Genomic DNA, 27,856 nt, shown 5'->3' on the forward strand with positions numbered 1-27,856 from the left:
AAACAAAAAAGTCTCATGATCAATTAGAAATGTTAAAAAAAAAAAAAACACAACCTCATGAAGAAAGTTATCAGAATTCCTCATGATTTTTTTTAATCTTATTTGTTAAGGTTTTTTACGTGAAAAATATATGATACGATAAATGTCAAAACCATGAACGCGACCATAAAGGTCATAACAAGATGACCGTACTTAAGCCCACGGGTCTCAGAGCCAGCCTCAGAAGCCTGCGATGCCACTTCTATGTTGATTACTTCATTTTCAAGCTCAACTGTAACGTTCAAGGCAATGGAACCGCAAATTTCACAAATTCTGCATTAAATAGGTTTCATGAGATAAAAGTAGAAGGTTTACTGCGCGATTGAAATATGCACGATATTTGCACTGTTTCCCAAAGATCAGATAAATAATTTAATCATGAAAATGATATTTATACTCTAAATCTATTTTTTCTGATATAAAGTAAAAAAAGGCTTTCAATTAACAGATGCAAGACAATTCTAATAAGTTATAAAATCATCCTAAAATGATGGTTTTGCTATGTCATCATGCAATAATTTTGGTTGTCATTCCCATAACTATATATCTTTATATTCACAGATAGACAATCTAGTATATATACTAAGCAACTTTCATGTTAAATTCAGGGTGGTATTTGGTTTAACATGTGACAAACAAGATTAATAATTCTTGCAGCATTTAGGGGCTAACTAATGATGGAGAATTTTCTAACTTGAGTTGGACAAATGCATGGTAACAGAGAGGCTCCCATGTTTAAAAGTACTAACAAAATGCAGTCTTATATATATGCAACAAACTGCCATTGAAAAGGTATGTTATGGATTAAAAAGGTGTTTTTTGGGACGATTAAATTCAAAATCAGTTTCACATTCGTTAATGCCAAAATGACATACCCGGTCATTCCATTAATAACTTTGAAATGAAAAAATGCGACTCATATTCAAGCAGGTGTTTCAAAATTCATATGACATGAATTTATGAACAAAATCCTTTTGTTGAGGAAACAACATCAATTTGATAATTAGGAAAAAAAAATCATCAAATAAATATAGAAATCATATGAATTGACACTCACGGATCTCCCTTAAGTTGGAACCAAGTTTCAGCGCAGTGCTTGTGGGCGACCCCCAAATCCCCTCTACAGCTACAGCCCAATTCAATTCGAACCCCTTTAGAATCTTCCTCTTCTTGACTATCATCATAATTTCCCTCCAAATTTAGATGACAAATCCTGCATCTGAATCCTCTCTCTTCTCCATTATTTTGCAAATACAAATCCGATTCGCCACATTCTAGATCACCCTCTTCTTCCTCTGACCCTTGGAGGATTGGACAATCTAATCTCACTTGGCCTCTTGGAGTTAAAAGATTGTTGGGAGACCCTCTAGAAGAGTTGCAAATGAATAGGGGCTCATCTATTAGGGCAACAGACATGCCATCAGTGACGACATCTGAGTCAGTTTCTGAAAAGTAAAGGTTGTTTCCATCTGCCTCAGTACCACTACTGCACGCCATAGAGGACCACCGAGATCGACGGTGGTGGTGATGGCGAAAATCACCACCATCCGCATGACCATTGGGTTTTGTATCAGATTGGATATCATCCGTAGTCGACATCTGAAAAGAAACACGCCGCGGAGAAGCCTAAAGCAAAAACAAAGACAAAGGGGAGATTTTGTTCACGAATGGTAAAGATAAAAGATTGGAAAACAATATTGGTGGATTTTCTATTTCTTGTTTACCAGTGGAGAGTATATATAATCTAATTTCAAAAGCGTGCAATATTGTGCGAATCCATAAAGTGAAATTGCGTATCCACATTTAATGTCCATCGAAAAAGATGAAGCACGATATCAAAGGGACAGCACACACAGGGTGCTATTAAATATGAGGCCATTCTTCTGTTGTTAAAAAAATCGTTGTTGCATGCTAAATTCTTTCAGAGTATACTACTTCAGTCATTAACATTCTCAGAAGACTAATAATGCAAGCTAATATGACAAAATATTAAGTAAAACCATTCAATCAGAATTAGCTATAACACATATTATTGAGGAAAAAGTACATTACATGCTCTTATTCGCTTCTGGTGTATCAACGCATCACTAGTTTGCAAAATTTAAGCAAAGTTAAATCAAGTGCTCACTCAAATTTCTTTAAGACTGACTGTAAGAATATTAAAATAAATTTATGCAAGCTCTTCTGGTATTTGTAGACTCATGACATATTTACATGCATGATGCAATTCACACAATGATGATATTAATTTGCATACTAATTAATTAAGAAGATAAAAATATGGGCTCTATACAAGGACATAGTGAGAACTGTCAATGTTGCATGCAGATTTTGACGCAGCAATTTAAATGAAACATCTAAATTTGCAAAAAGTCACCAAGGGGTTATCACTGAATGAATTCTCTAAAATTGGACTCCTCAAGTTCATCTGAGGTACCATACTAAGAAAGTTGTCAATTTGTTATATCACTTCCTTGCCCCTCAAAGTCCATCCAATGAGCGCACCACATGTCCACATGCTACCTCACAAATAAGCATGCATATTTAAGATTTCTATTGTGGAACCGTAGCTTAATTAATGAAGCCTAGAAAATATTTGAACACTTAAAAATCGTTCATTAAGCCATGCATGTGTCAATACGCACACACATTTATACTGGCACATAATAGTACTTCATTCATAGCGGGTTGTATGGGTATTTGGTTCCTGCACATGCCTTTAAATGTGATAAATTTCAATGGTCTATATTGCCCAAAAAAAACCTAAAGAATTAAAATGAACTCTCATTTTTTGTGAAATATATTTTAAAAAATCCATCAAATTTACAAGTATTGGTCAAGTACGGCAGCAGCCAGCCAGAGCAAATATTATGGTAGTGACAAAATAATTCTTTAATAAATTTATATTGATCAGGTTCGACAACATTTATTTAAAAGAAAGCTAAGGGACACAATGGAAATATAGTTTCAATACACAGGATATCGCTTCGTTTCCACTGGTATAAGAATTGGCTTTCCCTCAATGGATGGACAACAGAACTGCAATAATAACAAGGCATGAGTGTGCTACTCTAGTTCTAGTGCAATTCTCCTCCTCATGAATGATGAAAGTATTTAACCATCCAAGAACCTGACAGATTATCAAGTATTTTCACCTTCATAAATTACTATGGAAGAGAGTTTTCTAATAAGTAATACACATTATCAAATGTTAGATTTACAAGCTTTATGATCCAAACAGACTGGCCACAAACGATTCAATACAACTGAAAATTTTAGAGTTTATGGTAGAAATTATGTAAACTTTAAACATAATTCAACACACCCATCACTATAATTCATTATCGATAACCGGCTTAACATACTTCCCCCAAATGAAAATAGAGGAATTTTGTCAAATTGACTAAAGATGCACTAGAAAGATCTCAAGATATAGAAATATGTAATCCACATTCGAAAAAAGGCCTGAAGCAACATTCGATCAAACAGATGAAAAATAAGAGAAATAATTTTTGGGTCAAGGCATATAATTTCTTACGATACATCCTCAAGCAGGCCATTATGGGACATTTCATCATGTTTACTAATCGCCAGCATCCAGCCTCATCATTGTGATGGGTAGATGCACTGGAAGCAGATTCTCACCAAAGGAAAGGAATATAAATCCATAAGAAAGTTCTATAATTGAGAATTTCTTTTTTGAAGCAGAACTACAATTTCATGATACCTCCCCCGCTCCATCAACCTGATACGAATCAACATCACATTAAGAAAAACTAATCAAACTGGAAGAAAATAGATAGGAAATGTCGTGTATTTGACAGATAAAAAATGCTTCTTCTGAGGAAAAAAATATAAACAATAACCATCAAATAATTAGATGAAAGGCCAATTCATAACTGCAGATACTCCGGTGAAGGGACATAGCATCAAATTCGATCAAAGCTCACCGGTGATAATTCATCAAAGAAAGTTTGCTATATGCACGCAAGACAACATCAATTTGGTGTTGGCATTTCTTACATGTATCAATACCCCGACACGAAACAAATCACAACGAATGATGCATGATAATTTTTATGCACAGATTTCTCATATGAAATCCATGCAGCCAACCTTCAAAATTTAGGAGCGCCTTCAAACATCTAACAATTGGCCTGGCTAAACAGCTACAATGGCTTTAATTGAAGACCCTTCTGTTCATTTTCTACAAAACCACTATCTTTTCTTCCCCAAACCCGAATAGTTAATTTTAATTTCTTTGTTCCCGAACTCTCAGAAATTACCCTTCGACGGCCAAGTAATGACCTATATACTATCCAGTCTTGCATTTAGAATATACACAATACAGAACCAGTTACTTCCGGCTACTTGTACCAAAACATATACACAGTTACACAAATCGATGTTTTATTGTTTGGAAAAAGAATGATTTGAAACATTTACCAGAAAATGACGAGTAAAGGAGTATATTCTCCACTATGAGGCCAGGAGATTGCCCAGAAGATGTGGGGTATCTCCACGCCATTAACCATGGAATCGTTGAAAATTTCTCTGCTGGCACCGCATTCTTCCCAAAGCTCGCCTCCTTCAACTACGCCTCTGAATTGAATTAAGAAAATTTTCTACTATTTAATATTTTTGAGGAATAATAATAATAAGTGTATAAAGTGTATGGAGATTCTTTAAATATTTTTTTTTTGTTTAGAGTAATAATTTGAAGTATAGATTTATCATTGAATTACCTATCAGGAGATTTTGGTGTAACTTAATTTCTTTGTATTTTTTTTTTTCCAAAAAATCTTGGTAATACATTGTGCATGAATTAATTGATTGTTTTAAATATATATATATATAATTATTATTTCATTGACTTTGTTGTAATTAATTTAGCAAACAATTAGAACAACATTAGACATATAAATGATAAAAAAAAATAAACCTTTTATATTCGAGTCTTATATATATATAAATTACAACCTTGTGCAAAAATCTAGATAGCCAAATACTTTGACCATGACTCATAATAGTGTGCAAATTTTCCCCGATAAAAAAGAATGGGAATTGCGTTAAAACATTTTTGCCATCTGCAAAACTTGGAAATTCTTCGAAGCCCAAGTTAGAACATGAGTTCATATAGAAGCAATGCACAAATTTAAAAATAACAAAAACAGGGCAAAATGTCATAAAAGCAACTTCAGGAAAAAAGTCATCAAGAATTCCATGAATTCTGTTTTTATCTTCTCTATTGAGATAAAGTGGAAGGTTTACTGAATGAATGAAACGAAATATGCAAGATATTTGCACTGTCTCCCAAAGTTCAGATAAATGATTTAATCATGAAATGGAGGTATGTTGTGGTTTAAAAAGTTTTTTTTCGGAAAATTAAATCCAAAATCAGTTTCACATTCTTTAATGCCAAATATGACATACTTGGTCATTCCATTAATAACTTTAAATGAAAAAATGCGATTAATGATCAAGGAGGATTTTCAAAATTCATATGACATGCATTTATGAACAAAATCTTTTCCATAGGCGTAACTGTGACATTCATCATATCTCTAGACGTACTGTCCTGTTCAGTTCTAGGAACTTCTGTTGCTGGTGGCACTGTCGGTGCTACATTCTCCTGTTCTGGCTGAAAAACTGTGACTGTCTGTCTCGTAATCGGTCGTCGAGACATATCTGATATTCAAACAGTCTGATTGGCATACACATTGATAGTAGTATTTTGTTTGCATATTTTAGATTGGTGTTGTTTTTTTGAGGAAACAACATCCATTTGTAATAGAATTAGAGTAATAAATCATCAAAGATGTAAATAAATATAGATAGTAAGCCATCAGCAACGACATCTGAAAGAAAAAAAAGGCACAGAGAAGTCTAAAGCAGAATGGCAAAGATAAAAGATTGGAAAATATCGTTGGTAGATTTTCTATTACTCGTTTACCAATGGAGAGATTATACATAATAATTTTAAATGCATGCAATATTGTGTGAATCCCTAAAGTGAAATTGTATATCCACATTTAATGTCCCTCTAAAGAAAGGAAGCACGACATCAAAGAGACAACATATATAGTGTACCATTAAATACGAAATTTTAGTCATTCTTACGATGTTATATAAATGGTTTATGCATGCTAAATTCTTTCAGAGTTTACGAATTTAGTCGTAAACGTTCTTTCAAGGAAGACTAATAATGCAAGCTGATCTGAAAAAATATTGAGGTTAACCATTTTGTGACTTCTGTCACGGTTAGTTATATCACATATTATTAAGGAAGACGTACATTACATGCTTTTTTGCCTCAGGCGTATCAATGCATCACTAGTTCGCAAAATGCAAGAAAATTTAAATCAAGGGCCCACTCAAAGAACATTAAAAGAAATATATGCAAGCTCTTATGATAGTTGTACACGCATGACTCAATTCACACAGTGGTGATATCAATCTGCAATTACCAGTTAAGAATTTAGAAATCTAGATTCTATACATGGACATATCGAGAAATTGTCGTCAATGTCGAATGCAAATTTTGGTGCAGCAATTTAAATGCAATATATGAACTCCTCAAAAATCACCTAGGGATATCACTAAATGATCAACTAAAATTGGACTCCTCAAGTTCATCTGGATACCAATTACCATACTAAGAACTTATCACTTTTATTGTTATCTCGAAAAAATATTTCAACCCGAGCCCGTTTATAATGGGTCTAACCCGATATGATCCAAAATAATTAGGCCTAGTCCAGTCCAGAATATGTTGGGTCTTGTTAATTATAGCCATCAATATGTGGTCTAGAATTTAGGACTTTGGTATCATGACAAAATCGATAGGATCAGAACAATCAAACTTTAAATTTGAACACATTCCACACATACATGATACACCATACGAGAAAATACTCACACGTATGGTTTTGAGAATATTTTCTGCTTAATAATAAGAAAATAATGGATGAAAAAATTAAAAATGTTTCGTCACACACTTTTATTAGTTTAAGTTGTTGGTCCACACTTTATCACTAATGAAAAATGCGCACGTCTTGCGTGTGTAAAAGATAAGTTTTTTCACATGTATTTTTTTTAAAGTTAAACATGAAGTGAGTGAAAAGTTTTTTACTTTTTAGTGGGATGGTGGATAGGAAGAGATAATTATAAAATAAAATATTTTGATATCCTCGAAGGTAGTTAATACCATGTGTTCATCTTTTATATAATAGAATAAAACTTAAAATAAAACTGTTTGAAATATAATACAGCTATATCGAATCCTGTTGTATAACAAAACCCCTGAAAGTTTTGGCCCCTAGTCCTGCCTCGAACCACCAACTCCATCCATCTTGCGGCCTGCCCCGTGGAATGGGGTGACCAAAATAACAACTAGGACGTGAGCGACTAACACCCAGTATGTAAACATGAGTAAACATATGTATATAATGCATGCAACTATGATGACTGGTAAATGGTCATATGATAAGTCATGCTCAGTATCGGCGTCACATGAGTGTTGTAACCTCACGGATCAACCTCTGGGTACAACCATACTCGTCTAGTACACCGGAGTAGTCAGACATACATGCCCCCGTCGTCGCGGTACTCCTAGTGACAGACTATAACAAGTATAGAGCTGAGCGGCTCTATAGTCAGGGTATAACATGAAACGACCCTAACTCTATAATTTTTAAATAAATAAATATGCGGAATTTTTTTTTTATTACTTACTAAATAATATATGCACATATATGCCCATACATACATGCACAGAATAAAAAGATTTAAAATAAATAAATATCTTAAATAAAAATTGCATTCTTTAAATAAAATAAATATCTGAGTCAAACATTTAATTAAAAAAAATACTGCATAAGAAAATGATTTAGAATTTGCATGCACTGAAAATATTCAAATAAAATATTCAAAACCACAACCACTGAAAAATAATTAAAAAAAATGTAACATGCTGACATAATTAAAACATGCAATGACTCAGACATCTATCACGGTCACGGGGTCACTGCATGTCCGCTCATAGGTCCTCGCCGCCGGTAGGAGCTACATCCTCCTCTATGAACTCACCTGCACCATACCAGTGTAGTGAGCCTAGAGGCCCGACATGCTAACATAACAAGGGTTTAAAATAATTTAAAACAATTAAATATTAATACATAACATATACATGAATGAGCATGCTTAAAAATATGATGGCATAAACATAACTTAAATTAACTTAAATAACATAATACATACATATGGTTGAGCAGTTAAATTTCTAACATCGCATGGTTGTATCCGTAGTGTAACCTTAAATCATACATTAAATACTGATCAGCGTGAAAACCAACGTACGTGGCGGTGACGAATCACCTCTTAAATTGGCAGTAAACTGTCCTTCAATAGTTCACATATGGGGACGAATCCCCCTTAAATTGTCACACTACTTCAACTTTCAACATAAAATATTTTATTATTGCTCAGTCTTAAACATTTAATTATGCATAAAATTATTTCATGAATGCATGTACTTAAATAAAATGTGTGTCCTTCATATATATTTAATTTAATTTCTTACTAACATATAAATATTAAAATAACTTCAATGCATAAAAATAATTAAATGTATAATCAGGACACATGCAAATTTCTCATGGATGGTCCTGGACTGCTGGCCCTAACACTCAAGCCCAATTACTTAAATCTGGCCCAATAACATACTTAAACCCAATAAAATAATTTAAAGCCCATAAAACATTCTAGGCCAAATAACAACTTAAACTGGCCCAATGGGCCCAAAAGCCCAAAGACTGGTCCAATAACTTTTATGGGCTCAAAAGCCCATAAAATTAATGGACTAACTTAATTAAAATTTTAAAAGCCCAAATAAAATTATTTGGGAGTCCAAATAATTTTATTTCTAATTAATTGGCCCAAAAACCCATTAATTCATAAAATATTTTAAAAATAAAAAGACTCGAGCCCGGCCCACCGAACCCGGACCCGGACCCACTTAACCCGATCCACTACCCTACTAACCCGACCCGGACCACACCTAAAACCCTAAACCCGATCCCCCCTCCCCTCTCCTTCTCGGCCGCCGCGTGCAGCAGCCCTTCTAGGGCTGCTGCCGCCCTGCTCCGGCCACCCCTGGCCGGAGCCCCGCCGCCCAGACGTAGCCCACGTCTGGACGGTTTGAACCTAGACCATGACCCCGGCCCATGCACCCCACAGGCCAACAGCCGAACCCCCTTCTTCGAAACCCTAGCTGCGCCTCCATCTGCCCTTCCAGCCCTCACCTGTTCGGCCGAGCCCAATCCAGACCCTAGCCCAGCCATGGCTCGACTCTAAGGACCCTACCAGACCTAAGAACCATCAGCCAACAGCCCTTGACCGATCCATGTCAAAAGAACGTGAACATGCAACAAGAATGGGAAAATATGAACTCCTCAAACCATAACACACTTGTTTTTCTGAAAATTCTTGAAAGAATCCAATGCATACACACACACACCGTTATACACTGATATAATACAAAGAAATAAAGAAGGGATCATGCCTTTCACCGTCGGTTGAAGAGAAATAAAAGTAGATGACGATTCCGGGACGACGGGACGACGACGACCTGCTTTGGACCTTCAAAAACGTGGCTATGAAACTACCTTGGAGAATGTCTGGCCGAAGAAGATGATGAAGATGGTGGGGTGAGGCGGCTGATGGCTTTTGGTCGATGGGTTTGGGTAGATTAGGTTAGAGTTTTTAATAAAATAGGTTTTTAGGATATTAAAAGTTTTAAATAAAAAAAACATAAAGTTTTAAAACTCTAAATAAAAGTTAAAATCTGATAATTTAAGTTAAACATATAAAAATCCCGAAATTATAAATTTAGGGAATTTTAAAAATACTAAAAATTCAATATTTTGGCTTATTTTGAATAAAAATGGACTCCTAAAATTATATAAAATTAAATACTAAAAATTTTGAGATAATAAAACTCAAAATAATATTTTAGGGCTCTAAAAAGGCTCATGAAATTAATTGGCTAGAAAGTTGTCATCTCGTCCGTCCACGGTCCCGTCTACGCGATAAAATAATTAAAATACTAAAAATCATAAAAATCATTAATTATGGGTTAAATGCTTAAAAATAAATTAAATCATGCACAAATAATTCACATAATTATTTAACCCATAAATCACAAATTTAAATAATTAAATACCCTAATTATGCATGCGGATTTACGTATTTAAAATACCGGGTTTTTACAATTCTCCCCCCCTTAAATTGAATTTCGTCCTCGAAATTAAAGTACTTACCCGAACAACTCCGGGTAGCGTGTCCTCATGTCTGCCTCGGTCTCCCAAGTAGCTTCCTCCTCTGAGTGATTCAGCCACTGGACTCTGACCATCGGTATGACCCGCGTCCTGAGCCTCCGCTCCTCCCTTGCCAAGATCCGCACTGGCCTCTCCTCATACACTAGATCTGGTGGCAACTGCAAGGGCTCGAAATCCAACACATGCGACGGGTTGGAGACATATCTCCGAAGCATGGATACATGGAAAATGTTGTGCACTGCCGCTAGCCCCGGTGGTAGAGCTAAACGGTAGGCCAACGTGCCAACTCTCTCCAAGATCTCGAATGGCCCTATATACCTCGGATTAAGCTTGCCTCTCCGGCCAAAATGCACTACTCCCTTCATCGGTGACACCTTCAGGAATACGTGTCACCTACAGCGAACTCCAAATCTCGTCGTCTGGCATCTGCATAACTCTTCTGCCGACTCTGAGCAGTCCTCATCCGATCTCGAATCTGAGTCACTATGTCAGCTGTCTGCTGCACAATCTCGGGACCCAGCAAAATCCGCTCACCAACCTCATCCCAATGCACAGGAGATCTGCATCTCCTCCCATACAATGTTGCATAAGGAGCCATACCTATAGACAACTGAAAACTGCTGTTATAGGTAAACTCCACTAATGGCAGTCTAGTCTCCCAAGAGCCCCGAAAATCAATGACACAAGCTCTCAGAAGATCCTCGAGAACCTGGATCACCCTCTCAGACTGACCATCTGTCTGGGGATGAAATGCTGTACTGAACAAAAGCCTCGTCCCCAAATCCGTGTGCAGACTCTTCCAAAACGCAGATGTGAATCTCGGATCTCTGTCTGACACAATAGACACTGGTATGCCATGCAGTCTAACAATTTCTCTGATGTAAAGCTCTGCATACCGTGTCAAAGAATAAGTAGTCCTCACGGGCAAGAAATAAGCTGACTTGGTGAGTCTATCCACAATCACCCAAATCGCTGTGCAACCTCTGGCACTCCTCGGTAAGCCAACCACAAAGTCCATCGTAATATTCTCCCATTTCCATTCCGGAATAGGAAGAGGTCTAAGAAGTCCTGCTGGACGCTGATGCTCTGCCTTGACTTGCTGACAAGTCAAGCACTCTGACACCACTCTCCCGATGTCACTCTTCATCCCGGGCCACCAATACAATAGCTGCAAATCTTTGTACATCTTCGTACTTCCGGGGTGAATGGAGTACGGAGATGTGTGAGCCTCTGCTAAAATCTCAGCTCTCAACTGATCGACGTTCGGTACCCACATCCTACCATGGTACTGAACGATACCATCCTCCACTGTATACAAGAGATTACCCCTAGCCTCATCTCTGTGTCTCCATCGCTGCAATTCCTCATCAGTAGACTGTCCCTCCCTAATCCGATCTCGCAGAACTGGCTGCATCGTCAACACTGACAAGCTCGGGGCATGACCACTCGGATAACACTCCAAGTCAAATATCTGAATCTCGCTCTGTAGTGGTAACTGTACGGTCAAACATGATACCACTGACGACTTTCGACTCAAAGCATCGGCCACTACATTAGCTTTACCCGGATGGTAGCTAATGTCACAGTCATAGTCCTTCACCAACTCCAACCATCTGCGCTGTCTCATGTTCAACTCCTTCTGTGTGAAGAAGTACTTGAGACTCTTGTGGTCTGTGAAAATCTTGCACTTCTCGCCATACAGATAGTGCCTCCAGATTTTCAAAGCGAAAACCACTGCTGCCAACTCCAAGTCATGCGTCGGATAATTCTGCTCATGAATCTTCAGCTGCCTCGACGCATACGCAATAACCTTACCACACTGCATAAGAACTGCGCCTAAACCTAGTTTAGACGCGTCGGTGTACACCACTAACTCCTCGTGTGGTACTGTCATTGCTAACACTGGTGCAGTAGTGAGTGCTTCCTTCAGCTGATCGAAGCTCCTCTGACAGTCTGAACTCCAGATAAACTTCGCATTCTTCTTGGTTAAGGAAGTCAAGGGTACTGCAATAGAGGAAAAACCCTTGATGAACTTCCTATAATATCCTGCCAAACCCAAGAAACTGCGAATCTCTGAAGCATTCTTCGGAATACCCCAATTCTGCACTGCCTCAACCTTCGACTGATCAACTGCAATCCCATCTCTCGAAATAATGTGGCCCAGAAATGCCACCTGCTCAAGCCAAAACTCGCACTTGCTGAACTTGGCATACAAACGATGCTCCCTCAAAGTCTGCAAGGCTGTCTGCAGATGCTGTCTATGCTCCTCGATGCTCCTAGAATAGATCAAGATATCATCAATGAAGACTATGATGAACTGATCTAGATACGGCTGAAAGACTCGGTTCATGAGATCCATGAAAACCGCTGGAGCATTGGTCATCCCAAATGGCATCACTAAGAACTCGTAATGCCCATATCGTGTCCTGAAAGCAGTTTTGGACACATCTGCATCTCTAACACGCAACTGATGATAACCAGATCGCAGGTCGATCTTGGAGAACACTGAAGCTCCCTGCAACTGGTCAAATAAATCCTCTATCCTCGGCAGTGGATACTTGTTCTTCACTGTGACCCTGTTGAGCTCTCGATAATCGATGCACAGTCTCATACTGCCATCCTTCTTCTTCACAAATAACACCGGAGCTCCCCACGGAGAAAAGCTAGGACGAACAAAGCCTTTCTCTAACAACTCCTGAATCTGCTCCTTCAACTCTTTTATCTCGGTAGGAGCAAGTCTGTACGGTGCCTTAGAGATAGGCACGGTGTCTGGCACTAAGTCGATGCTGAACTCCACATCTCTCACTGGTGGAATTCCTGCAACATCCTCCGGAAAGACATCCGGAAAGTCACGAACCACCTCTATCTCCGATAATGGTCTGCTAGATGGCTATGAAGTCGTGACGATACTCGCTAGAAACCCCTGGCAACCCCATCTCAACAACTTCCTCGCCTGAATATGAGATATCACCTGAGGAATATCACTGCTCTGAGATTCATGAAAAGTGAACGGGTCGCCTAATGTAGGTCTCACTGACACTGATCTCCGACGAAAATCAATCGAAGCTCCATTGACTATCAACCAGTCCATACCCAAAATCAAATCGAATCCACTCAATGGCAAAACCACCACATCTGCTCGAATGGAGTGTCCCTGCAGCTCTAACTCCAGTCCTCGAATAACCTTCGAGGTAGAAATAATCTGCCCTGACGGCATAGTAACATCATACCCACTGTCACTACTCTCAGGTGTGATGCCTACCCGCCTGATAAACTCCAGGGAGATAAACGAATGCGTAGCCCCTGAATCTAGCAACGCAAACGTGGAGTTGCCTCCAACTAGAATTCTCCCTGCACGCAGAAAATTCCCAACAGTTTCATACCACTACTAAATTTTCCCCAACGAGTCACTACTAATTCTTAATTCTAATCACAAGTAAGACATGCTTCCTATTCTAACATGCAGTTAAATAACCCAAATAACAACAAATTCCAAATTAAAGACGAAATTTTTAACCAAAGGAAAATTATTAAAATGTTAGGGGTAAGATATACCGGTGATCAAGGAGGTGTCTGGATCTACCTCCTCGGCCTGCATCACAAACACCCTACCAGCGGTGTTCTTCTTCCTCGGGCAGTTAGCTATCTGATGCCCTGGCTCCCTACAGTGGTAGCAAACTCCTGCTCCCAACAGACAAGGTCCCGAATGCATCTTCTGACACTTCGGGCAAGTAGGATAAGCTATGGCATTAGGGGCCCCGCCCCTCTGCTGCTGCGGCCTCTGCTGCTGTGGCCTCTGCTGTGGATTTGGGCCCTTAGCCGGCCCTGTAAACTGCTTCTTCGCAGGAGGCTGCGAAGATGGTCGCTGATACCCAGCCTGAAACTGCCTCTTCCCCTGCTGCTCCCTCTGGATCTCTCTCCGACCCTCCTCGGAACGCAAGGCTCTACTGACTGCAGACTCATAAGTAAGGATGTCTGCCATGCGAACATCATGCTTGATATCCGCCTTCAAACCCTCCACAAACTGCCTCAACTTCTCTGGTGGACTATCTGAAATCAGAGGCACAAAGTGACAGCCCCTCTCGAACTGTCTCACATACTCAACCACTGTCTTGTCCCCCTGACGGAGACTCATAAACTCACGGATCATGCGACTGCGCACATCCTCAGTGAATTACTTGGCGTAGAAGATACGCCTAAACTCTGTCCATGTCAGCGTAGGAAGGTGAACTCCCCTGGCAGCACCCTCCCACCATAGCGCTGCGTCACCCCTCAGCATGTACGTCGCACAGTTCACCTTGTCGGTGTCTGTGATCCCCATATAAGCAAAGATGGACTCCAGAGAGCGAATCCATCCCTCGGCCACCAAAGGATCGGTGGTACCAACAAATTCCTTGGGTCCCTTCTTCTGTAACCTCTCAGCAACGTCCTCCTCATGGGACAACATAGGACGAGTAGCTTGCTGCTCCAACAGAGCAGTAATCCCTGCCATCATATTCGCATTGGCCTGCTCCAATGCTGCTAGAGGGTTCTGCGGAGGTGGAGGTGGAGGTGGAGGTGGAGATCCTCCACGTCTGTTCATCGGTCTAGGAGGCATTCTGCACCACCACATATTTCTTTACGTAAATCGCCATGCATAACTAAGTTGTTTAAAATTAATGCTAACTTAAATTCTAAAAATTAAATCATGCTATAAACACTTAAAACTTACAGACCGGTAGCGTGGATTTTTGAGCTCGCATAGCAGTAATGACCCCTCCAAGGACCGTGCTCTGATACCAACTGAAACGACCCTAACTCTATAATTATTAAATAAATAAATATGCGGAATTTTTTTTTTTATTACTTACTAAATAATATATGCACATATATGCCCATACATACATGCACAGAATAAAAAGATTTAAAATAAATAAATATCTTAAATAAAAATTGCATTCTTTAAATAAAATAAATATCTGAGTCAAACATTTAATTAAAAAAAATACTGCATAAGAAAATGATTTAGAATTTGCATGCACTGAAAATATTCAAATAAAATATTCAAAACCACAACCACTGAAAAATAATTAAAAAAAATGTAACATGCTGACATAATTAAAACATGCAATGACTCAGACATCTATCACGGTCACGGGGTCACTGCATGTCCGCTCATAGGTCCTCGCCGCTGGTAGGAGCTACATCCTCCTCTACGAACTCACCTGCACCATACCAGTGTAGTGAGCCTAGAGGCCCAACATGCTAACATAACAAGGGTTTAAAATAATTTAAAACAATTAAATATTAATACATAACATATACATGAATGAGCATGCTTAAAAATATCATGGCATAAACATAACTTAAATTAACTTAAATAACATAATACATACATATGGTTGAGCAGTTAAATTTCTAACTATCATGGTTGTATCCGTAGTGTAACCTTAAATCATACATTAAATACTGATCAGCGTGGAAACCAACGTACGTGGCGGTGACGAATCACCTCTTAAATTGGCAGTAAACTGCCCTTCAATAGTTCACATATGGGGACGAATCCCCCTTAAATTGTCACACTACTTCAACTTCCAACATAAAATATTTTATTATTGCTCAGTCTTAAACATTTAATTATGCATAAAATTATTTCATGAATGCATGTACTTAAATAAAATGTGTGTCCTTCATATATATTTAATTTAATTTCTTACTAACATATAAATATTAAAATAACTTCAATGCATAAAAATAATTAAATGTATAATCAGGACACATGCAAATTTCTCATGGATGGTCCTGGACTGATGGCCCTAACACTCAAGCCCAATTACTTAAATCTGGCCCAATAACATACTTAAGCCCAATAAAATTGTTCTAAGCCCAATAAAATAATTTAAAGCCCATAAAACATTCTAGGCCCAATAACAACTTAAACTGGCCCAATGGACCCAAAAGCCCAAAGACTGGCCCAATAACTTTTATGGGCTCAAAAGCCCATAAAATTAATGGACTAACTTAATTAAAATTTTAAAAGCCCAAATAAAATTATTTGGGAGTCCAAATAATTTTATTTCTAATTAATTGGCCCAAAAACCCATTAATTCATAAAATATTTTAAAAATAAAAAAACTCGAGCCCGGCCCACCGAACCCAAACCCGGACCCACTTAACCCGACCCACTACCCTACTAACCCGACCCGAACCACAGACCCGACCCGGACCACACCTAAAACCCTAAACCCGATCCCCCCTCCCCTCTCCTTCTCGGCCGAAGGGCTGCTGCAGCCCTGCTCCGGCCACCCCTGGACGGAGCCCCGCCGCCCAGACGTAGCCCACGTCTGGGCGGTTCGAACCTAGCCCATGACCCCGGCCCATGCACCCCACAGGCCAACAGCCGAACCCCCTTCCTCGAAACCCTAGCTGCGCCTCCATCTGCCCTTCCAGCCCTCACCTGTTCGGCCGAGCCCAATCCAGACCCTAGCCCAGCCATGGCTCGACTCTAAGGACCCTACCAAACCTAAGAACCATCAGCCAACAGCCCTTGACCGATCCATGTCAAAAGAACGTGAACATGCAACAAGAATGGGAAAATATGAACTCCTCAAACCATAACACACTTGTTTTTCTGAAAATTCTTGAAAGAATCCAATGCATACACACACACCGTTATACACTGATATAATACAAAGAAATAAAGAAGGGATCATGCCTTTCACCGTCGGTTGAAGAGAAATAAAAGTAGATGACGATTCCGGGACGACGGGACGACGACGACCTGCTTTGGACCTTCAAAAACGTGGCTATGGAACTACCTTGGAGAATGTCTGGCCGAAGAAGATGATGAAGATGGTGGGGTGAGGCGGCTGATGGCTTTTGGTCGATGGGTTTGGGTAGATTAGGTTAGAGTTTTTAATAAAATAGGTTTTTAGGATATTAAAAGTTTTAAATAAAAAAAACATAAAGTTTTAAAACTCTAAATAAAAGTTAAAATCTGATAATTTAAGTTAAACATATAAAAATCCCGAAATTATAAATTTAGGGAATTTTAAAAATACTAAAAAGTCAATATTTTGGCTTATTTTGAATAAAAATGGACTCCTAAAATTATATAAAATTAAATACTAAAAATTTTGAGATAATAAAACTCAAAATAATATTTTAGGGCTCTAAAAAGGTTCATGAAATTAATTGGCTAGAAAGTTGTCATTTCGTCCGTCCACGGTCCCGTCTACGCGATAAAATAATTAAAATACTAAAAATCATAAAAATCATTAATTATGGGTTAAATGCTTAAAAATAAATTAAATCATGCACAAATAATTCACATAATTATTTAACCCATAAATCACAAATTTAAATAATTAAATACCCTAATTATGCATGCGGATTTACGTATTTAAAATACCGGGTGTTACATAACAAGGTACAGACTCAACACGTATATTCACATGACATATGAATATGAAAAGCGGTAAATCATATATAATGTCATATAATAATGTCAAGTAAATGCAACATATAAACATGAATACTCGCTGGCAATCTCAGTCAATGGGTACGTACCTCCAGGCTAGTTCAAGTCTATTAGAATCCTAGGTTTCAAGCCTATATTCAAAAGTTCACCGTATCACTACACAAATTATATAAGCCTTAACTAAGCTAATAAAGACTTCCAAAACTTAAATAGATTCTCGGACCATACCTTCGTTCGTAGTCAGCCCTTTGGAGTTGCTAGTTTTGGATGACTATAACAACACATTTGTTATTCCAGAACTTATTATAAACCAATGGGCCCTCAGAGTATGAGACCCCGTTTTCTAATTGTCTAACCTCGAATAATTAACACAATCGAACACTGAGAGCAGAGAACTCGAATAAATTTTTTTTTTAAAAAAATGACCCGCGTTCGCGCGAGATCTTTATCTCGCGCGCGCGGGGGCTTGCTCATCAGTGCCCGGCGGAAGACCCCGCGCTCGCGCGAGATGCTCTCCTCGCGTGCGCGCAGGTTTCCAAAACAAAACCCTCAGGAAAAGCTCGCGCTCGCGCGAGTTGCTGGTCTCGCGCGCGCGCAGGTATCCAAAACAGAACCCTCGCGAGCAAAATAACCCGAGCTCCTCAAGCTCCTCGCGCGCGGGCGCGTGTGAGGCGCGCTCGCATACAGGCCAACTAGACAGAAAATGCAAGATTTCTGGAAAAGCCAAACAACACAATCTCCAATCAACTAAAATCCATGCATAAATACAAACCAACATTTAAACTTACAATATTCTATGTTCTGCCCAAAATACAACATATCAAGTTCGACGATAGGATTCGATCGACTAATCAAAATATACAAGTTCAAAAAACACAACCCTACGACACGGTGTCTCACTTCTATCATTCTCATCCCGTGCTAACCCAGACAACTCGATCCGGCTCCTGATCCTCCTCTTGTCAAGTACACATACAAACAAAAACAACAGTCGGACAACCCGGTTAGAAATATAATTTCCAAGTAAAAGAGACAGACATACAATCACAATTAAACATCTCATATTGAAATGTAACAATCATCAATAATTCAAAATGAGAGTGGATGTATGCATGACTTCAAAACTTGGGATTATCAAGTCAGATAATCGAAATATCAATCGGTACTCGGTTGCGATCCCGGAGTCAAGTCATTACAAACAACCCACCTACACTCCCATTCGGGGTGGATGTCGCACAACCCAAATCCCTAGACTTCAGAGAAACTATAAGAAGTATTCTAGCACTTGAAAAAACTCTTCAATATAGCTCTCTAAATCGTCTAATTTCAAAATGAATCAAATATTCGGCTCAATATGAATGCAAGTGTAAATAAAGTAAATCAATCAAGTTCACACCAACAAATTAACATGCAGTATGTGATTTTTAAGACTCGAGAATCAATCGAACTCGAGTATTCAAACCCCATTCAATTCAATGTCGTCTTTTACCTTTCTAAGTTCGTCGGTGATTCAAATCGTTCGTCGACTAAAATCGGTTCAAGCTCCCAAGTTTGTTCTAAACCCGAATTCTTTCAACCAAGCTCTGAAAATATGAAATACGGATTCAATATCAAAACTGAGTGAAAAAACGATGCCATTTGAGAACACAACTCCAAACGCTGTGATTAGGCCACCCAAGAGAATTTTATTCCATATTTTGGCGCTTACCCATACAAAATTATGACAACCTCCATGGATATTTATTAAAGAAATATGTATTGACATGACACTAAATCTTCAAAATGACAAAATCTTTTAAATGAGCTTGATTTGATATTTTTCGAAACATGGTGATCATAGACCAAGTCTCGTAGTCGTAGATAAATGTTAAGAGTGCTTTTGGTTAGAAAAATCTAACAAAATAACGATCATTTTTATAGTGGGCTGGAAATTCACGACATATGTTCGTAAAAATAAAACCACAAAAAACCAACCTAAAACTCCACGCTAAAATATTTTTCCCTTGGGCTAGAACATAAATCTTACACAATTTAAACAGATATATATATAAGTTACAACCTTGTGCAAAAATCTTGATAGCCAAATACTTTGACCATGACTCATAATAGCGTACAAAATATGTGCTTAAGATGCGCAAATTTTCCCGGATAAAAAAAATAAGGATTGCGTTAAAATTAAACATTTTTGCCATCTGCAAAACTTGGAAATTCTTTGAAGCCCAAGTCTAACATGAGTTCATATATAAGCAATGCAAAAATTCAAAAATAACAAAAACAGGGCAAAATGTCATAAAAGCAACCTCAGGAAAAAAGTCATCAAGAATTCCAAGAATTCTGTTTTTATCTTCTCTATTGAGATAAAATGGAAGGTTTACCGAATGAACGAAATATGCACGATATTTGCACTGTCTCCCAAAGTTCAGATAAATGATTTAATCATGAAATAGAGGTATGTTGTGGTTTAAAAATTGTTTTTTCGGAAAATTAAATCCAAAATCAGTTTCACATTCTTTAATGCCAAATATGACATACTTGGTCATTCCATTAATAACTTTAAATGAAAAAAATGCGATTAATGATCGAGGAGGATTTTCAAAATTCATATGACATGCATTTATGAACAAAATCTTTTTTTATTGGTGTTGTTTTCTTGAGAAAACAACATCCCTTTGTAATAGAATTAGAGTAATAAATCATCAAAGATGTAAATAAATATAGGTAGTAAGCCATCAGTAACGACATCTGAAAGAAAAAAAAAAAGGCACAAGAGAAGTCTAAAGCAGAAACTGTTGGAAAAATTAGATGTGAACGGAATTTTTATTGAATTCCCTCCATGTGCTCAGAGGCCCCTCCAAATTTAATTCACCAATTGATGAACATTAATTATGCCAGGTTGGTTGATGTAAGTTGTCTGGCTGCTGTTGTCTGATACCGTGTACTTTAATGCCTATAGGAAGGCTGCTTTCTTTCATGAAAAACAGAAGCTTTCGTTCATTCCTTCTTCATCTGTCTTCTGCTCTCGCACTCATCTGTAATGAATCGTTTCTTTTGCTTCTGAATTATAGCTGCCTTCTGTTGCTTTGCTACGTTGTTGAAGCTCCTTAGCTTATGCTCTTGTTGCCTTTTATTTCAAAAAACTGATGCACTATTCCTCGTGAATGCATGCTTCTGACGCTTCGGTCTTTTCTTCTTCTACGTGATATCGTTACGGTACAATTTCAGTTCGCCGGTGTAGTACCTTCGTGCTAGGTGACTACAGGGTTTTATAGTTGTATCCTGGGAAATAGACTTCCGTCATGATCCTCCGAGCACATCCGAGAGGGGACGAATCTGTTTTAAAGAAACTGTACTTAGTACAGACCTCGGTTCTGTTATATGTTAACAGTGTTCTCTAGTTTGATAAAAGTTCACGTAACAGTTTTGTTCAACAAACTTAAAACAGATTATTTACCTTCGTGGTTCGGTTACGTGATTCAAGTTTGATATGGATGCTTTTTCTACTCACTCAAATTCTACAAAGATGACTCCTCCTGTTGCTGCTATGGTGCCTCTGACCCATGCCGACAGGCCTGAAAAATTCGAAGGCTTGAATGTCAAAAGGTGGCAACAAAAGATGTTGTTTTACTTGACCACCTTGAATCTATCCAAGTTCTTCAAAGAGAAAACTCCCACATGTGTTGAGGGAGATGTGAACAGTACTCATGTTGTTGATGCCTAACACCATTCAGATTTCTTGTGTAGAAATTATATCATGAATGGTTTGGCTGATTCGCTCTACAATGTGTATAGTGAGAAAAAGACGTCCCGAGAACTATGAGAGTCTTTGGATCGGAAATAGAAAATCGAAGATGTCGGGGCTAAAAAGTTTATTGTCGGTAGATTATTGGGCTATAAGATGATTGACTCTAAATCAGTGATCAGTCAAGTTCAAGAACTACAAGTGCTCTTGCATGAGATACACGCGTAGGGCATGATGCTTAGTGAAACTTTCCAAGTGGCAGCTATTATTGAGAAGTTGCCTCCGACTTGGAATGATTTCAAGAATTATCTAAAGCACAAACGAAAGGAGATGAATGTTGAAGAACTTATTGTTCGACTTCGTATCGAGGAAGACAACAAGAGTTCTGAAAAACGATTGTATTCTCCAAGTGCCGCAAAGGCTAATATTGTTGAGCAGAAGAAAAGCTCAAAGGCAAAGGAATTTGCTGCTGGAGGCTCCAAGTTGGGTCCAAAGAAGGATATGTTCAAAAATAAGTTTCTTGGTAAGTGTTATAATTGTGGCGCTCCGGGCCACAAGTCTGCTGACTGCAAGAAACCGAAAAGAAACCTTGAGGCAAATATCTTGGAGGACATATCTAAAGAGGTTTCAAACATGGACCTTTGTGCTGTCATTTCTGAAGTAAATATGGTTGGATCAAATCCAATGGAATGGTGGATCGACACGGGTTCCACCCATCATATTTGTTATGACAAGGACATATTTGCTACTCTTGATGAATCGGAGAATGGTGAAAAATTGTTTATGGGCAATTCTGCTACCTCTGATATCAAAGGACAAGGAAAAGTGATCTTGAAAATAACATCCGGGAAAGAGGTGACTCTTAACAATGTATTATATGTGCCAGAAATTCGAAAGAATTTGGTTTCTGGTTCGCTTTTGAATAAGCATGGTTTTCGTATTGTTTTTGAGTCAGATAAGGTTTTTTTGTCCTAATGTGGAATGTTTGTTGGAAAGGGTTATGTTTGTAATGACTTATTTAAGCTAAATGTAATGGTTATTAAGCCGAAAATAAATAAAGTGAAAGCTTCTATTTATTTGCTTGAGTCTTCTAATTTGTGGCATGATAGACTATGACATGTTAATTATGATACAGCTCGTAGATTAATTAACTTGAAAAACATACCCACATTTCATATTGATAAAAACCACAAATGTGAAATCTGTGTTGAGACAAAAGTAACAAGATCATCTTTTAAATCCATTGAAAGAAATAATGGACCCCTTGATTTAATTCACACTGATATATGTGATTTAAAAGGAGTACAAACGCGTGGTGGAAATAAATACTTCATTACTTTTGTTGATGATAACACAAAATATTGTTATGTGTATCTTCTTAAAAGTAAAGATGAAGCTATTGAAAAATTTGTCCACTATAAAAGTGAAGTTGAAAACCAACTTGACAAGAAAATTAAGGTGCTAAGATGTGATCTTGGAGGTGAGTATGAATCACCATTTGCTGAGTTTTGTGCTCAACATGGTATTAGGCACGAAAGAACTGCACCTTATTCTCATCAGCAAAATGGTGTTGCAGAGAGGAAAAATCGCACTTTGAAAGAAATGATGAATGCACTGTTATTGAGTTCTGGTTTATCACAGAACATGTGGGGAGAAGCTGTTCTAACAGCTAATTATCTTTTAAATAAGGTACCCCGAAAGAAGAAAGATAAAAGTTCATATGAGTTATGGAAAGGAAGAACACCTTCATATCAATATTTGCGAGTGTGGGGGTGTCTTACTAAAGTAGTTGTATCTACTCCGAAAAAGGTCAAGATTGGACCTAAAACTGTTGATTGCATTTTCATTGGATATGCACACAATAGTAGCGCTTATCGATTTATTGTATATGAATCTCAAATACCTGACATTCATAAGAATACAATAATGGAATCAAGAAATGCTTCATTTTTGAAAATGTGTTCCCTTGCAAATCCAAGGAAGAACTAGGTCCATCCAAAATATCTCACAAGACAATGGAACAAGAGGTTAACTATGAGGTTGAACCTAGACGTAGCAAGAGAGCTAGAATTGATAAATCCTTTGGCCCGCATTTCATCACTTTCATGATGGAAAGTGAACCTCAAAGCTTCAATGAAGCTGTGAATTCATCTGAAGGACCTCAACGAAAAGAGGCTATAAATTCTGAAATAGAATCTATTTTGCAAAATCATACATGGAAACTAGTGGACCTTCCTCTAGGAAGTAAACCTCTAGGTTCTAAATGGATTTTCAAAAGGAAGATGAAATCAGATGGAACAATAGATAAGTATAAAGCCAGATTGGTAATCAAGGGTTACCGTCAATGTGAAGGACTTGATTACTTTGACACTTATTCTTCAGTAACGAGAATAACTTCAATCCGGGTGATACTTGCAATTGCCGCTTTGCGGAATCTTGAAGTACACCAAATGGATGTAAATATTGCTTTTCTAAATGGAGATTTAGAAGAAGAAATTTACATGGAATAACCTGAGGGATTTTCTGCACGTGGGCAAGAAAATAAGGTTTGTAAATTGGTGAAGTCTTTGTATGGCTTAAAACAAGCACCAAAACAATGACATGAAAAATTTGATAAAGTCATGCTAGGAAGTGGATTTAAAATCAATGAATGTGATAAATGTGTATACGTTAAGGACACTGAAAATGAATATGTCATTTTATGTCTTTACGTATATTACATGCTTATCATCGGAAGTAATGATAAGATGATTCAATCCACTAAAAAATTGTTGAACTCAAAATTGGACATGAAAGATTTGGGATTATCCGAAGTCATCCTTGAAATTAAAATCCATAAAACATCCGAAGGGATGGTTCTAAGTCAATCACATTATGTGGATAAAATTCTTGAGAAATTTAATAAGGATGATTCTGCATTGGTTAGAACCCCGATAGATACAAGTCAAAATTTATCGAAAAATCTGGGTGAAAGTATCTCCCAATTAGAATACTCCCGAGTAATTGGAAGTTTGATGTACTTAACGAGTTGTACACGACCAGACATAGCCTATGCAGTAAGCAAATTGAGCAAATTCACGAGTAATCCAGGAGCTGACCACTAGAAAGCAATTATCAGATTTCTAAGGTATTTAAGATACACTCGTGACCATGGGCTGCACTATACAAGATATCTCGCTATAATTGAAGGATACAGTGATGCAAACTGGATATCTGATATGAAAGATTCAAAATCTACAAGTGGATTTGTATTCACTTTAGGAGGTGCAGCAATTGCATGAAAATCTTCTAAAAAAACTGTAATAGTCAGATCCACGATGGAATATGAGTTTATAGCACTTGATAAGTGTGCTGAAGAGGCTGAATGGTTGCGTCTATTCTTAGAATATGTTCCAGGATGGGTAAAACCTGTACCGGCTATTTGCATTCATTGTGATAGTCAATCTGCAATCGAAAGAATACATAGCAATATGTATAATATTAAGTATAGACATATACGTCGTAGACACAATACCATTCGACAACTACTCTCAACTGGAGTTATCTCTATTGACTATGTAAAGTCAAAGGATAATGTAGCGGATCCGTTAACCAAAGGGTTAAACAGAGAGTTAGTTGCAAAATCATCAAAAGGAATGTGACTGAAGCCTATAATATAAATTGGTGCGAAGGAAAACCCAACCTATGCTGACTGAAGATCCCAAGAACTTGGTTCAATGGGACAATCTAATCGCACTAATTTGGTATATCATTGTGGGGGTTAATCCCCAGTCTATTCCTGTAGTGACCCGCAATTAATCGAGGTAATTAAGGTAATTAATTACTAAAATGTATCTAAATAGTCCAAGGTAGATCGGACGGTCCGAAGAGGAGTTCGAAGGATCCGAAGTGGATCGGAAGCTCCGAAGTCAGGATCGGAAGCTCCGATCGAGATCGGAAGCTCCGTCGGTGAGATCGGAAGCTCCGATCGGACTCAGTGTACACGTCATCGATTACGTCAGCAAGGTGACGTCATGTCTGACGTAATATCGGGCGATTGGAAGTTCCGAAGGGGTGATCGGACATTTCGAACTGGGTTCGGAGGTTCCGAACGTCGCCTATAAATATAGGGTTCGAGATGCTCATTTCTCACACCAATTTTCTCTCTTCTCTCTGATTACTAAGCCTTCTAACTCAGATCTAGGGAGATCTAAGCGTCCTATCGGTAATCCAAAAGTGGCTTAGTGATCTAGGCGTCGTCGCGGAGCTATGACCTAGTTTTGAGGCCATCGACAGCAAAGGGCTAACGACGGACGCAGGTATAGCTTTGGCATCCTAAAAATATTTAGGAGTACTCTTTAGCTTAGTTAAGGCTTTTAGAGCTTTATTGTTGATGCATGGATATTTGCATTGTAGTAGCAGTTGTAGTGACCCTGCATGGAATCACCTACTAACTGGCAACTAATAGCATGCATTAAACTTAATACAGCAAAATACTTAACAGAGTAAAAACGTGCGGAAACATAATCCATAATTTACATATCAGCTTAGTAATATAATCCAGACTTAAATCTGTAGTGATACAACCAAATCGAAATCTTAAACAGTAAACATTATACAGCTATATTGAATCCTGCTGTATAATAAAATCCTCAAGGCTCCTGCTCCCTAGTCCTGCCTTGAACTACCAGCTCCGTCCATCCTACGACCTGCCCCATGGAATAGGGTGTCCAAGATAACAACTAGGACGTGAGCGCTACGCCCAGTACATAGACATGAGTAAACATATGTATATAATGCATGCTGCATGATGACTGGTAAAAGATCATCTGAAAAATCATGCTCAGGACCGGCGCCATATGAGTGCTGCCACCGCACGGATCAACCTCTGGGTGCAACCACACTCGTCTAGTACACCAGAGTAGACAGACATAAATGCCCCCGCCACCGCGGTACCCTCAGTGACAGACTATCGAGTATAGAGATGAGCGGCTCTATAATCAGGTATAACAAAGAATAGGCTCAACGTGTATATGCACATGACATATGAGTATAGAAAACGGTAAATCATACATCATGCCATATAATAATGCCAAATAAATGCAACATATAAACATGTATACTTGCTGGCAATCTCAGTCAATGTGTACGTACCTCTAAGCTAGTTCAAGTAAAGTAGATCCTAGGTTCCAAGCCTATATTCAAAAGTTCACCGTATCACTACATAAATTCTATAAGCCTTAACTAAGCTAATAAGTACTCCCAAAACTTAAATAGATTCCCGGACCATACCTTCGTCCGTCGATAGCCCTTTGAAGTCGCTAGTCCTGGATGACTATAACCACACCTTGGTTATTCCAGAACCTCTATTATAACCGATAGGGCCCTCAAGTGTATAACTCACACTATATAACTGAAGAAGGAAACTCGGGAATTCGTAATTCAGAAATGAACTCTGAACGGCCCTATTTATAGCCAAATTTCTCGGCTAGGATCGGAACTTCCGATTTCGGGATCGGAGCTTCCGATCCAGCTCATTGCGTGCATTTCTGCCACGCCAGGATCGGAACTTCTGATCTACGATCGGAGCTTCCGATCTGCTCTATGACCGACACTTGTCAAAACTCGCGACTGAGTCATCGATCATTTTTGACAGCTGGGGATCGGAACTTCCGTTCCAGGATCGGAGCTCCCGTTCCGATCGGAGCTTACTATCCAGGATCGGAGCTTACTATCCGGGATCGGAGCTTACTATCCGGGATCGGAACTTACTATCCGGACCAAAATGAAAAAGCCCAAATTTTACTTCTGAAGTCCAATAACACTCCGAAATTGGTTAAATACCAACCCTTAATCATGTTTAACATATTATTATCTTAAAATGGTATCTGGGTTACTACATTCTCCCCACCTTTAGATATTTCGTCCGCGAAATAACATCTAAAGATAAATCAAGATAACAATATGAAACATCAAACCATGTCTTATTACAACAACGGTAATTATATCTTATATGGTAATAAAAAATACAAAGCAAACAACTCAAGATATTCTGCTCGCATACGACTCTCAGTTTCCCAAGTTGCTTCTTCAACGCCTCGGCGCTGCCACTGTACCATCACAAGTGGTATAGTCTTGTTCCGAAGAACTTTCTCCTTCCTGTCTAGGATACAGATTGGTCGTTCAACAAAATACAGATCTGGCTCTAGCTGAATATCAGTAGACTGAATCACATGAGATTCATCAGCTATGTACTGTCGAAGCAACGACACATGAAAAACATTGTGTATATTGGAAAGAGAT

The 27,856-nt window shown here is 38.3% G+C and overlaps 2 protein-coding genes across 3 annotated transcripts in view; one reads left to right on the top strand and one right to left on the bottom strand.

Annotated features, from left to right (window-relative positions):
• Nucleotides 1–4,646, bottom strand: LOC140883041 (uncharacterized). Of its 2 annotated transcripts, XM_073289339.1 has the most exons (4): nt 4,486–4,646; nt 3,578–3,784; nt 1,097–1,665; nt 1–312 (listed from the first exon to the last, which is right to left on the bottom strand). In XM_073289339.1, the coding sequence occupies exons 3-4, from the start codon at nt 1,636–1,638 to the stop codon at nt 99–101; spliced, it is 756 nt and encodes a 251-aa protein (XP_073145440.1). In that variant the 5' UTR covers nt 1,639–1,665; nt 3,578–3,784; nt 4,486–4,646; the 3' UTR covers nt 1–98. The 2 variants fall into 2 exon arrangements, with proteins under 2 accessions (XP_073145440.1, XP_073145439.1); XM_073289338.1 differs by having other exon boundaries at nt 2–312; nt 1,097–3,784.
• Nucleotides 4,647–24,891: 20,245 nt separating this feature from the next.
• The window catches only part of LOC140878498 (pectinesterase-like), a 42,220-nt gene continuing 39,255 nt past the window's right edge, over nt 24,892–27,856 (top strand). Inside the window, exon 1 of the mRNA XM_073282097.1 lies at nt 24,892–24,975. Coding sequence (XP_073138198.1) covers nt 24,892–24,975 — 84 coding nt within the window. The remainder of the gene's footprint in view (nt 24,976–27,856) is intronic.

This window comes from Henckelia pumila, chromosome 2, assembly GCF_033568475.1.
Source record: "Henckelia pumila isolate YLH828 chromosome 2, ASM3356847v2, whole genome shotgun sequence".
Classification (NCBI taxonomy): domain Eukaryota; kingdom Viridiplantae; phylum Streptophyta; class Magnoliopsida; order Lamiales; family Gesneriaceae; genus Henckelia; species Henckelia pumila.